Genomic DNA, 13,131 nt, shown 5'->3' with positions numbered 1-13,131 from the left:
GGGAGAGGGAGAAGCAGGCTTCCTGACGAGCAGGGAGCCTGATGCGGGGCCCGATCCCAGGACCCTGGGATCATGACCTGAGCCGAAGGCAGCCGCTTAACGACTGAGCCACCCAGGCGCCCCTGTATAAAGAACTTTATAAGTTTATCTACATGGGGAGAAATAAACTTAATTAAGAAAATACACTAGATACTGAAGACAGACACTGTCATATATATGATTAAAATATGCTTTTGCCATTTTCTAATCATTATGATAGTTACAGTGTAAACAAAAAATCTATCTTAAGGGAAGTTATCCACTCTAATAGTCTGGATGTCATCAAATTACTCTGAAAGACCTTTAGTAAATGAATGTTTCCTTTAATATTGAAGATTCTTTAATTTATAGTTAACATTATTACATATGAATTAAAGATAGCTATTTAAGTAGTGCCAAGGTAAGTAAATTTGTGTAAAAAAGGAAACTGCTGTAACTGGCTTGATAGAACCAACAGATATATAAAAGTGATTTTGAAGAATCAGCTCTAATTTTCATCAAAAGAACATTTATTATCAAAATAACTCATCTTCAAATTTAACAGCATTCTGTTTACCCATATTCTAATTTCACTGAGGGATGCAGTAATATTAATCAGTCCTCCTTGTAATCTATTCTCCTCCTTTGTCCGCTAACATGGTATTAGCATGGTACCTTTCTAACATATTCTCTAGAGATTTTGATCTCGTCTCCATTTGCTAAATATGACTACTTCTAAAAGTTTAGTTTTAAGCCCTCCACACTCCTCTATCTCCATGAGGTAAACAGCATTCTACATGGAAGACTTCAACATCTCTTTTCACTCCTAGCCCCTCCAAGTATTCTATCTCCAAGTGTTGCCTGGCCATTTCCACACAGGTCATCCAACACTACATCACAATAAACAGATAAAAGATGAACTAAAAAAATCAGTTTTTCTTCACATCACTCATATTTCCATTAATATTTTTTAATACAATACTCTACACACATTAATTTAATCAGTTTAATTTCAATTATTAAATCTTCTGTCATTATCCAGCCCTAATCCTTCTATCAGTCACAAAATACCAAGTCCTATACACATATATTTTTCTTTCACAAATTTCCTACCACCCAACCCCTATACATTTTCATTGTGATTTCACTGATAATAGTAGTTATTCCCCAACCTATTCAACTTTGTACCTGAAATACTATTGCTGGCAATCAAACTTATTCCTTTGTTCCCTTGTTTCTAAAATGTAAATATAATCTGCCAAAAATCCCACTATGTTAACTACTCTTTACACTAACAAGACAACATAAGTTGTTGTTACTATTCAGTAAAGATACTCTTTACATCAACAATCCACCTCAACTTATATACTTTTCATCTTATCAAAATCTCTTCAAAATCTATTCCAAACATTCTAAATTACTCTCTGCACATCTTAACATTTGTTACTTCCTTATTTATAATATTCCTCTTATTTATAAAATTAAGTATCTTTCTTACCGACTCAATTTTTATTTTTCAAGACACAATTTTAGTTCTTCCTCCTCAAAAAAACTTTTTCTGACCATCCACCCTGAAGTGATCCCTCCAGCTTCAGATATAGCAATTATCTTTTCTCATATGCCATGCTACCACTGCTGGCTAAAAACAAGGACCATCTCTTATTCTTCCTTGTGGTCCCCATGTTTGTCCTTATGCACAAAACAAACACTCAAATATTTGCTTAATCGAAGTGTCTTTCACCTGTATGTTTACATTCTGTAGAATTGTACAAATTTCCCTGCAGAACTACCAAATCTCAAACACCCTTGTGATAGTAACTCATAGACCATGTCAAAGAATTACATGAAGTAATTCACTAAATATAATACAAGATGACAAGATACAGAGACAAACTCACATTCATGGCAACAAATTTTAAGATATGTTTTTGATACCAAAGATGAGAAAGAGACAGACAGAAACTAAAGAACCCCAGAAACCTGAAAGTGACAATAACTACAGTTCATACTCAGAAGATTGAAGGTAATTCCTTACCCAGAGAGGCTGAAACAAGGACTGGAAGCATCAAAGAATCCTTTTAACATAGAGTGCAGATATATGGCATCTTGTTAGATGATGAGAGATAGGTAATAAAAGAGATGGAAGGATGAAAGCAAAAAAAGGAAGGAGAAGGAGAGAAAGAGAAAGATTTATCTTGAAATCTTGATTCACAAGAGAACACGATATGAGATTACTATTTTGAGCTTCTCTTTCTGCCTTTCCTAGATATATGCAGCTACAATTGTCTAAAACTAAAGTAGAGGTCACACTGAGAACATATTGTCAGAAGTATGCATGTGCAAAAATTCTGAGTGGTGGATTGGCAGCCTCTGCTTGTTTGGAACGTTGCAAGGAGAAATATATTGTTCTGGATTAGTGGACACTGGAACATTTTTTAAAAATCTCAAGTAAAAGAAAGGTTAATTATAAAAATAAGGAAAATTTTAATTAAATAAAAATTGTTATTTGGAATTTACTCATGAAACAACAGAAGTAAAGCAAAACTCAAATTCAGTAAAATTGCCTTCTAGAAGGAGACACTGTACTCTTCAATTAAAATCAAAACCAGACAAGAGGCAATAAACTACAGCTTTGAGTAACATGACAGAAACAGAAAGATATGGAAAAAGAGGGAGTCATAAACACAGCTAGAATAATAGAGAAAAAAAGGGAACAGGAAAGATAAAGCAAAAGCAAAAGTGCCAGAAACATGAGGAAAGCAATTAATGTGGGGTCTACAAATCCCACTCCAAACATCTTTTACTTACTAATAATCAAATGTCCTACTAACTAAGAAATTTGAAAGTCTCTTTTCAAATTAATTTATTATTCATTTAAACTTAGAGTTAAAACTTAGCTATCCTGTGTTAATTTAAGGGAAAAAGAACCATAAAACAACTTTGCATTAAGGAACATTTATGGTTATATTTAAGCTCCCAAACTTGCCTACCTCTTTCAGGGAACTGGAATATCACAAAATCCTTCAAATTCACTTCAGAGAGTCTGCACACATTTTCAAGTTATTTCTGAGAATAATTTATCTGCCTTTTAACATTTAACTGAAATTTCAGAGCCTTTAAACTAGAGTTTAGAACAACTCTCAAAGCTGTACTAGGCTTGCTGCACTATATCTGAATAGTTTGGAATACTCTTAATATATACTATCTGCCTTCAACAAAATATCTAAATATACTTTTATCTTGAATACTTAAGTTATATAAAGACTGTTCAGCTATAATATGAGTAACTGACATAGTTTTTAGAGGACTGTTGATAAAGAAAGCTTAAGGGCTGGAATTTATATATATGTGTTTTAAAAAATAATAAAGCTGTCTTATCATAATCTTCTCTACAATATTCTCTTTAGTTTCATTCTCTGGTTCATCAAAAAAAAGAAGAAAGGTTCAAGGTTTCCACCTTATGTACTTTTCCAGCAAATGCCATTAAAAGTTTATTTTAAGATTATTTTTAGTTAAAGATGAAACAATGGTGGGGAGGGAGCAGGGAACATACATTGCCTATTCCACTTTATGCTGTGTTGTATCATCTCACTTGTCATATACTTCTTGTATATAACAAAAGCAAACCCAACACCTACCCCTCTATCATTCAGATCCTCTATTAAGAGGAAATCTAGCAGTAAAGATAAAGTAACTCCATCACTTTTTCTAGACAATAGTACTAGCAAGTTGAGAATCTATTTATTAGATTTTGAAATTAAATAATTAGGGGATTATGTAAGCAAACAAGGAATTAAATCTTTATCACAATTCTTAATTGCAAACCTTGTTTACAAATTTAGGTGGTCCTAAAATAAAGTGTCAGATTTTTAAAAAGTATAAGTCAAGGTTTGATACAGGAAAAAAAGAATTTGAATATTACCAGAATGATGAATATCAGTGCAATATTAATATATCAATGTATCATGTTTTAAATTTATTAAATGTATCAATAATTTTTTATTAAAATTTATTTTAAAAATTACTATATATCAAACAAAATTTAACTTTTCACCTGTGAAAGGCTTTTCGATGATACAGAATTTTTGGTAATTTCTAAAATTTCAATTAATTTTTGTAATAGGTAAGAAAGGTACAGTAATATGCTGATTAAAACAAAATAATTGTTACATGATTTTCTTATTTCTTGCAAAGGTATTATGAATTTCAAGTGGAAAATCTAATTATTATAAAAAGAAAAACCAATAGTAAAGCAGTATTTTCAAAATATACTTGATAACCTGTATTTTAAAGAATTTATATATCAAATTTTTGTTATTTTAAAGGCAGCTTATATGCCTTACTTTCTGGCTGTAGGTTTATTTAATGGGGAATTTATTTATTCATGTTATAAGCTTTGATTTTAAAACTCATATGAAATATTACTTAGTCTTAATAATAATTCATCTAAACTTTTACCATTTCTAGTCTAAACAGGGAGTATTCCACTAGAGTTATTTATCCTTAAATCTTCCAAGGCACTATAACTAGTCCCTCTACAGAGCATTCAAAAAATATTTACTAAGTTGAACTTCTGATTACTAACACAATTTAATATCAGGGTTTGAATTTTTACTTCTCCAACTTTTATGGTATTTTAGTAACTCAAAAAATTACTGGTTTGCTATACAGAGCCAAATAGTTTTAACTACTATAACCAAAATTCAACAGTCAGGAGAGCGTACAGTGAACACAAGCTTCTACTCCCCCCTCAAACTGTTTTTATTTTCTTAACAGCACTGCTGGATGCTTTATCTTCCATCTGTCCATAGATAAAACAACAAAATGAACAAAAAAGCAAAAAACAAAAAGGGCACTTAGATAACTTATAAATTAGAGACAGATAGAAAAAAAATCATCAAGCTAAATTATAAGATCTCAAAAGATCTACTAAGAGTTAATACCATTATAAAAACATTTTCTCCTGGTGACATATCACTAACTAGGGAGAATTGGAAGTTAGCTGTACAACGTCCAACCATTAACTAGAGTTAGCATTAAGAACACAGTAACAACGGACAAAAAAAATACGGGTTTAAACCCCAAGTCCCCGTGTAAGAGCTGTGTGACCTAGGTAAACCTGGGCAAAGCAATTCATCTCTGTACAGTTTCTCCATTCATAAAACCAGTAATAATAAAATCTACCTGATTATATTACAAAGTTTTCATGAGACCCAAATGAGGTAATACGTAGAAGTATTTTGGAAGTCATTAAAAATCTTGCAAAAAATTAAAAGGAGGATCCTTATTTTAATTAGATAAAGTATAGTTCATTTTCTACTTTTTTTAAATGCAGGATATATTTTTAATCCTTTTTAGTCTATGTTTTGTCTTTCTCAGTTTGAATATTCTAAGGACACGATCCAATTCCACTTATTACATAAAGCTGTTTCTTCTGCCCTTTAGAGGCTTTTCTCTTATTCTTGGAACAGGAAAAATATCTTTATCTAAAACTCTTATTAAAACAATTTTTATGACAGTAATGTAACTAATCCCTTAGCTCATTTCAAAGAACATACATATAATATAGCTGACTTCTATTCCTGGCTATATCACGAATTTGTGATGGTCTAAGAGCAAATCACTTCAATCTCAATGTATTCCAATTTCTATAACATAAGGTGGAATATTAGTGTGATCAACTTACCTGACGAGGAAAAATTCACCTTTGTAGCTTAAAGGTGAAAGCAGTATTCAAGTACGAGAGAAAACTTTCCCTTCACTCTACTAACACACCAATGCCTTTTAAAAATATGAAATTACTAAAAAAAAAAAGTCACTAATATATGTATAGGCCACAAATTGTTTTCTTTTGAAGCTATAAAGACAAATTGAGAAATAACTAATATTTTTTTTAAACAGAGATGTCCCAAAAAGGAGCAAACCAGAAACACAAGGATAGAAAAAGAATTCTTTACCAGCATATTTAAGTATTTGCTTTAAAAAAAATCTCCTCTATACACATATCACTAAGGAAATCCGTCTGTCACTAAAATTGTACTCCAAATAATTAAATCTTTTTTAAAAAATAAGAATTGGACAAATCTTTGTTCTTACCTTATGTACACTAAGGCATCCATAAAGACAGCCAACTTAATTCCTTCACTAATGAAAATTCTATCTTCTTACTCCTCCCTCTAACTGATCTTATTAATTACTTCTTACTACGTAGAAGTAACTTTACTATGATTATCAATCAAGTATAGTATCACTTTCATGAAATTTTTTCACAAACCACTGTATTTCACAAATGACACTTTTGAAATTTTTCTTTTGCAAAATGTGCACACACTGTTCATTGTAATGCTTCATAATTCATTACTAGAGGTTTCTGTAATTGATTTTTAAAAAAAAATCTAAAGATTCTGAAATAGTAGAAATACAAGTTTTTCTTTTTTTATTTTGTTGAAAGGTATCCCTGATATATAGGAAACAGATTTAAAAATACGTGACTGTATAAACAGCAGTATTTGAGGAAAACTTTATAGTTCATATAGTGGTTACACAGACATGGTACCACTGCACAATAATCTGTATGTGATATTAAACCACTGCAATTCCAATACTCAACAATACATACTAAAAATCTACTTAGAAGCAAAATGTAGAGGGGAAAGGGCTTGCACACAATAAGTATCTTACATAATATAATTTGATAAAAGACAAGAATGCCTTTAATTTTAAAATGGGTGTATTAGGAGGGGGGTGCCTGGCTGGCTCAGTTGGAAGAACATGAGACTCTTGATCTCAGGGTCATGAGGTTGAGACCCACGTGGATGTAGAGATTACTTAATAAATAAAACTTTAAAAAATAAGTAAAATGGGTGTACTGGAATCAATTTCTGTTGTACAAGAGGGCTTTTGAAGTACAATAACACAATACAAATATTTAGAATTTCTTCACATGGTTTTTCAAAATTTTTATCTATATTGTATCTTCGTACTTGCGAGTTTCTCAAGTACCACTGTTAAAACTACTTTAAAAACCAAATTAGTTATCACCAATATAACTGTATTGTAATACACACAATTTTCTTTTAAATTTAACTTAAGTGTACAATACAGAACTCTTTTTGAAACTTACAGGCAAAATAGTGTCTAAACAGATTCCTAAATGGATTTCCTTTGTGATATGCAGAGTACCTGCAAGCAGTCCCCAAATCTTTAACAGCTATAAAATGAAGAGACTGATAATTACCATATTGAAATAAGATCGAATTTTGACTCCTCTTGCCAGATCCCACACTATCACGTTTCCATCGTGACCAGCAGAGAAGAGAACTCTCGGATCGAATGGGTGTGGCTCAAGGACAAATACCTCATCTTCATGACCCTGAAATATTTTTGAAGTGGAAAAGAATTATAAATTCAAAAAAAGGAAATTCAATCAAGCATCAGTATGGCAACACTTCTAGAATTTGAAATCTAAGAATTAATGAAGTAGCAAAAATCTTCAAATTTATCAATGTATAATAATGAAGCTGAGCTAATACCACCAATCAAGGCTTTGCTATCATTTGGTGAAACCTGAGAATAATATTGATGCAGCCCTACACACTAAATAACAGCAAGGATCTAGAGTTCCAAGCCAAACCAGTTTAACTACATTTTAAAATTATTTCTAATCTCCCACAAAGACCTGTTATCCATCTAGCCAGATTTTTAAGCTAACTTCTTATAAAAGACTTTACTTCTCAATGAAAATAGTCCATTCTATAATTAGCTTCATTATGCCAAATAAAAATGAGTCTTTTTTTCTCACCATCAGGACATGAATTAGTTGACCGGTGTAAGAATTCCAAACTTTCAGAGTCATGTTATTAACTGCAGTTATAACTGTATTGTCATGTCGATCCCAAGCTACCATAGTTACTTTCATTTTTGTGATTTTATCTTCTATTCCTTGAAGGTTTTGGCTGAAAGTGATGGAGGCAGTATTTGTTTACACTGATATGATGTATTAAAATACCAGCATGACAAAAACTTAAATGTGTTTTCTTATAATTTATATTTATATTCATTACATGGATAACTATCACTTAAGAGTAATTAATAGTTTGAATCAACAAAGAATGAGGGCAAAAATCACTGCACTGAGTCAGCAAATCCAGGATTTCAGCACTCCTAAGCCTTTAGTAATAGATGACCTTGAACATGTTATCAATTAACTCTATCTGGATCCAAGAGTTCTGTGCCATGGCTGCTCACTCTCCATCTTTCACTGCTGCTATCATGCCCTAGAGTTAACTTATTAAATACTAAAACCAAAATAACAGTTATAAGGTGAAATATAATTTCTCATGGCTGGAGAAAACCATTAGATATACTGTATCATCCCTCTGTGACATACTACATCATCTCTCTCTGACAGATGAACAATACAGTATGTCCCACTTTCTGAAGAAAACTAACAAAACTTACAAATATTCCTACAGTACTATCATCTCCTTAACAAACTGAATTAAAAAAAAGTAATTCATGCAGATCTTCTCATATTTTTGGCAAAAAATAATTTCAGAAATATCCTCTTTCCATCTCCAACAGCACTAATTATTATAGAAAAGTAATCATTTTTACATGGATTACGACATATGATTTACAGGCTGAGAGTCACACCAACCTATAATATAGCATACTTTAAATGATCTACCTTTATCTATGTAATATTTCAAATTTGATCTCTTACCCTGCTGGACGAGTAGCCATATCCAACAAAATGCTCTTCCATTCTCTTCGTTTAAATTGCCAAATACGTGCTGTCCCATCACGACTCCCACTTACAAATCTGTATTAAAGGAAGCCCAACCCCCACAAAAAACCACATGTACTTAACTAAAATGTGTTTTCCCAGAGATGTTTTTCAAAATACTAAAAGAGAGCATTCATCTTTACTTACACAGCATTCTAATACAGTTAAAGATTACTCTGTCAGATATTCTCTGTAAAACTAAGAACTTCTGCAACTTTATGGGCTTTTAAAATTTTATACACATACATTCTAATGTGTTTGGCTAGGTGGCTAGGTCTCAAAATAACATTCAACAGTGATTCAAGGCTACTATTTACTACCTTACAAATAGAATCAATATTTTCCAATGGAAAAATACTGATTTTCCTCTCAATATTAAAGAATTTGACTTATAAATAGTGTTTATAAATAGCTTTCTTTCATTTTAAAATAAGAACCTGGGAAAATTTGTACATCATTTAAGCTTATTATCAATAAATAGTTCTGCCTCAAATATTACATTGTGATACATTTCAAAACTCTACTAAAAGTTACCCTACACTTTGACATACATAGAAAATATAAAGGGTGGATAAAAGTCCCTATTATTAAAAGTGGACAAATTAACTAATATTAATACAAATAAAACAAAGATGTGCTCAGGCTATAGTCACTTTTTAGTATAACTGGTCAAGACCTTCATTTTAGGCAGCTAGTTTGTATATAATTCTAATTAAAATCTGACTACAAGAAATGTCTTTATTTGAAAATTTTAAATTGGAATTAAATTTACAAACAAAAATAATTATTTTACCTGTTGCTAGTGTTGGAAAACTGGATACTGTCAACTTTGTCCTACATATAAGCAGATAAAAAAAGAGAATCCTGAATATAAACTATTAGATTCATTTAAATTGTTCCAATCTAATTCTTTTTACCAGTACTTACAGTATGGAACTCCAATTCTGATATTTTCTCTGGCTGACCTGATCCAAAAAAATAAACCCGAATAATATGATCTGTGCTTCCTGTGGCCAGAAACATTCCACCTGAGGAATAACAGCAAACATTTATGAGTAAAACATAATTTTAAGATCTTTGAAAATTAAATAAAATGCAAGCAATATTACCATGATATGCACTGATGATTAACATTTTATTCTAAAACACTTCATATTTATCTTAAGTATATAATACATCTAAACCTGAACTTAATGAACTTAAAAGTTTACAAACACCACTTTAACTAGGATGAAATTTTCAATACTTACAGAAGATTTCTATTACAAATGACTTCACTAAGTGATTACATAATTTTATGTTAAAATTGGCAGTCACCCTCCCTAGAAAACATGTCCTTTAACTCTGCTTAAGTCCCTCTCTTGCCACATTTCCTATCTGTTAAAATCCTATCAAACTTTTAGGGCCCAATTTCTTCAGTAGGTCATCTTCACAATTCTGCAATTGAATGAGCCTGCTTTCCTCTGAACTCTTATGATTTTGTCTCGTAGCACATACATTTTACTTTGCATTATAATTATTTATATATGTAATTTATCCTCTATCCTTGGAATCAATACTCTCCCACAGTGCTGAAAACAGTGCTGTATATAACTGCTTAGAGAGTACTCTGAAATCATGGATAGTGCCTATAATTGCGTTATTACTAAAAGGAAAATTGTCTTCATGGCAGTAGCAGTGGAAATCTAGAAGTGAGAAATTAAACATGTTTGGATATTAATATGGCAAAAACAGATTTATGTCATTAGTTTGTAATCCTGTTGAGATACTACTACTATCCACAACTATGAAATGAAAAGTAAAACTGGAGGTAAATGTGGAAGGAACTGGTATTAGGAACATTAGGTATTAAATCTATTGATGTTTCATTTCATTTTCTCATTATTTCAAATATTCAAATTATAATTTGTTTAAAAAGATATATCCATTTAAAATGCTACTGCAGGGGCGCCTGGGTGGCTCAGTCGTTAAGCGTCTGCCTTTGGCTCAGGTCATGGTCCCAGAGTCCTGGGATCGAGCCCCACATCGGGCTCCCTGCACCGTGGGAAGCCTGCTTCTCCCTCTCCCACTCCCCCTGCTTGTGTTCCCTCTCTCGCTATGTCTCTCTCTGTCAAATAAATAAAATCTTTAAAAAAAATAAATAAAAAAATAAAATGCTACTGCATAAACTCATAATTGGGGTTATCAGCATTGCTATATAGCTACCTTTCAAAAAGCAAAGAAGAATTGGAGCAAAGTAATTAATAAAGACTTACAAATAGCAATCAAATTCCACTTAGCTACAGGATACTTCCAAACTCCATGAAAATATAAAACATATCTAAAATACCTTTCTTCCAATGAGATAACTATTCAAGGATCTATTCTTTAACAGAGTCAATTCTGAAACTTTTTTTCTCTCCTACCAGAGCATTATGGTCTCAAAGAAAATTCTTAGTCATGTGAATACATAAAATAACTCTAGCAAAGTTCAAATATCCCTAATTTATGACCATCCCCTGGTATATGTATGTGAATATGATTTATATTACAACAGCAAATATTTTTCCAAAATTTTATGTGTTCCACTAAAAGCTTTCTAATGTACAATTTTAAGTGGAAAATTAGGGAGAAAAAAATCTTACCAGCACTAAAAGAAGAACAGATCATTTGAACTCCAGGCCGAGGGCGCTCTGTAAATTTAGCAGGTCTTGGACTAGAATACAAAAAATAAACAATTAAAAATATCCCCAAAGGGATCAGCAAGACCAAAAATGAGCTGTTCAAAAAAATAATTACAGAAAGACAAAATTAAATAAGAAGCAAGAGATGGCTCCCTTCCTAAAAAATAAGTTGGAAATCATGATGTGTCGTGATTAGCAGATTTTATGGCAACTCTATAGATTTTATAGGAGCTCCTGATTACACATTGATCCACACATGAAACACTCCCAAAGCCACCGTCACACCAGACATGTAGTAATTAGTCAAATTTTTGGGGGGGGGGGGGTCTCAGTTTTTCATACAGTACAATAGCAATGCACAAATACATTAGAAAAGTAAGTCATTTATAAACATGAACACACTAGCAAAATAGGTGCTGCCTCCTGTGGCATATGTGTACCATCAGGTTTAGGTAACAAACTTTTTCAATATTAGACACTGTTAATTAAACATTTCCCTGTTTATTGTCTGATGTGCCGAAATACACCTTTTAAGACTCCACAAAGAATCTTACACTCATCCTAGTGAAAATCTGAAGACTGTTTCAATCTTATGTCAACTATAAAGCTCATTCAAAATAGTCATCTACAGAAAATAGTCATCTACACTCAAATATATTTACCTTAATTGTATAATTGTGTTACAGATGTCTTATATTTACACTACTGACATTAAATGTTTGTTACACTCAACGATACTAAAGAATGAAAAATTATAGATTTTACACCATACCAGCTCCAGTAAATATACACTATATCTGTAATGCTCCAATACAGTGATTTTATTTAAAGCCCTACTTAACATACATTTTGACCTAGTTTTTCTCAGGTTATCAGGGGAGAAAAATTCAAAAATAATTACAGCCTCAACCAAAGTGCACTGCATAACGTCTACAATCCATAGCAACTGAATATAGAGTGGTTTCAGTTTTGTGATCATATAAGGAAAACACTACAAAATATTTATGATCAGTTATATATTCGGAACAAGAACAATCTTTCTTACTGATACAGAACACAATAGGAGTATTTGTTAAAAATTCTTTTAGTTAATAAATTTATAAACAGATTTTTAAAAGATTTTAGAGAGAGAGAATGTGTGCACATTTGCAGGGAGATGGGGCAGAGTGGGGGGGGCAGGGAGAGAGAGAGTGTCCCAGCTATGGAGCCCTGAGATCACAATCTGAGCTGAAACCAAGAGCTGGTCACTTAACTAAGCCACCCAGGCGCCCCTATAAATAAATTTTTTAATGTGACATAACAATTTTTCTTAGTCACAGGATCTGACATAACTGAGCATGAATAGACAGCTTGGAGAAATAGAAAGTTATTAAAACATTCTTACAACCTAAACAATTATTCAGAGTAAAATTAAAGTAACTGTAATTCAAGTGAATTAATCTGAAATTATAAAGGCAACTAAATGCACTACTTTCATTAATATCTTATGGATCCTAACTACATTTTTGTTCATTTTTGGCACAATCATTCATGTAAGTGTTAAGCAACCATTTGGTTGGAACTTATAATCAAAATATGCAAATATTCATACAGATGCCATTTTAAATGGACTTTAATATTTTTAAAGGGAAAAAACAGATACACAGGTGCAAATAATTTATT

The 13,131-nt window shown here is 31.8% G+C and overlaps 1 protein-coding gene across 1 annotated transcript in view; it reads right to left on the bottom strand.

Moving 5' to 3' along the window:
- LOC110583575 (pleckstrin homology domain interacting protein) overlaps positions 1-13,131 on the bottom strand; it is a 132,964-nt gene that overhangs the window by 66,946 nt on the left and 52,887 nt on the right. The window contains exons 9-14 of the mRNA XM_044917665.1: positions 11,431-11,501; positions 9,734-9,834; positions 9,600-9,640; positions 8,744-8,842; positions 7,820-7,973; positions 7,256-7,390 (exon numbers count right to left, since the gene is read on the bottom strand). Of these exons, the coding sequence (XP_044773600.1) occupies positions 7,256-7,390; positions 7,820-7,973; positions 8,744-8,842; positions 9,600-9,640; positions 9,734-9,834; positions 11,431-11,501 (601 nt within the window). The remainder of the gene's footprint in view (positions 1-7,255; positions 7,391-7,819; positions 7,974-8,743; positions 8,843-9,599; positions 9,641-9,733; positions 9,835-11,430; positions 11,502-13,131) is intronic.

This window comes from Neomonachus schauinslandi, chromosome 8 (genome assembly GCF_002201575.2).
Source record: "Neomonachus schauinslandi chromosome 8, ASM220157v2, whole genome shotgun sequence".
NCBI lineage: Eukaryota > Metazoa > Chordata > Mammalia > Carnivora > Phocidae > Neomonachus > Neomonachus schauinslandi.
This window is presented reverse-complemented; position numbering and strand designations above follow the sequence as displayed.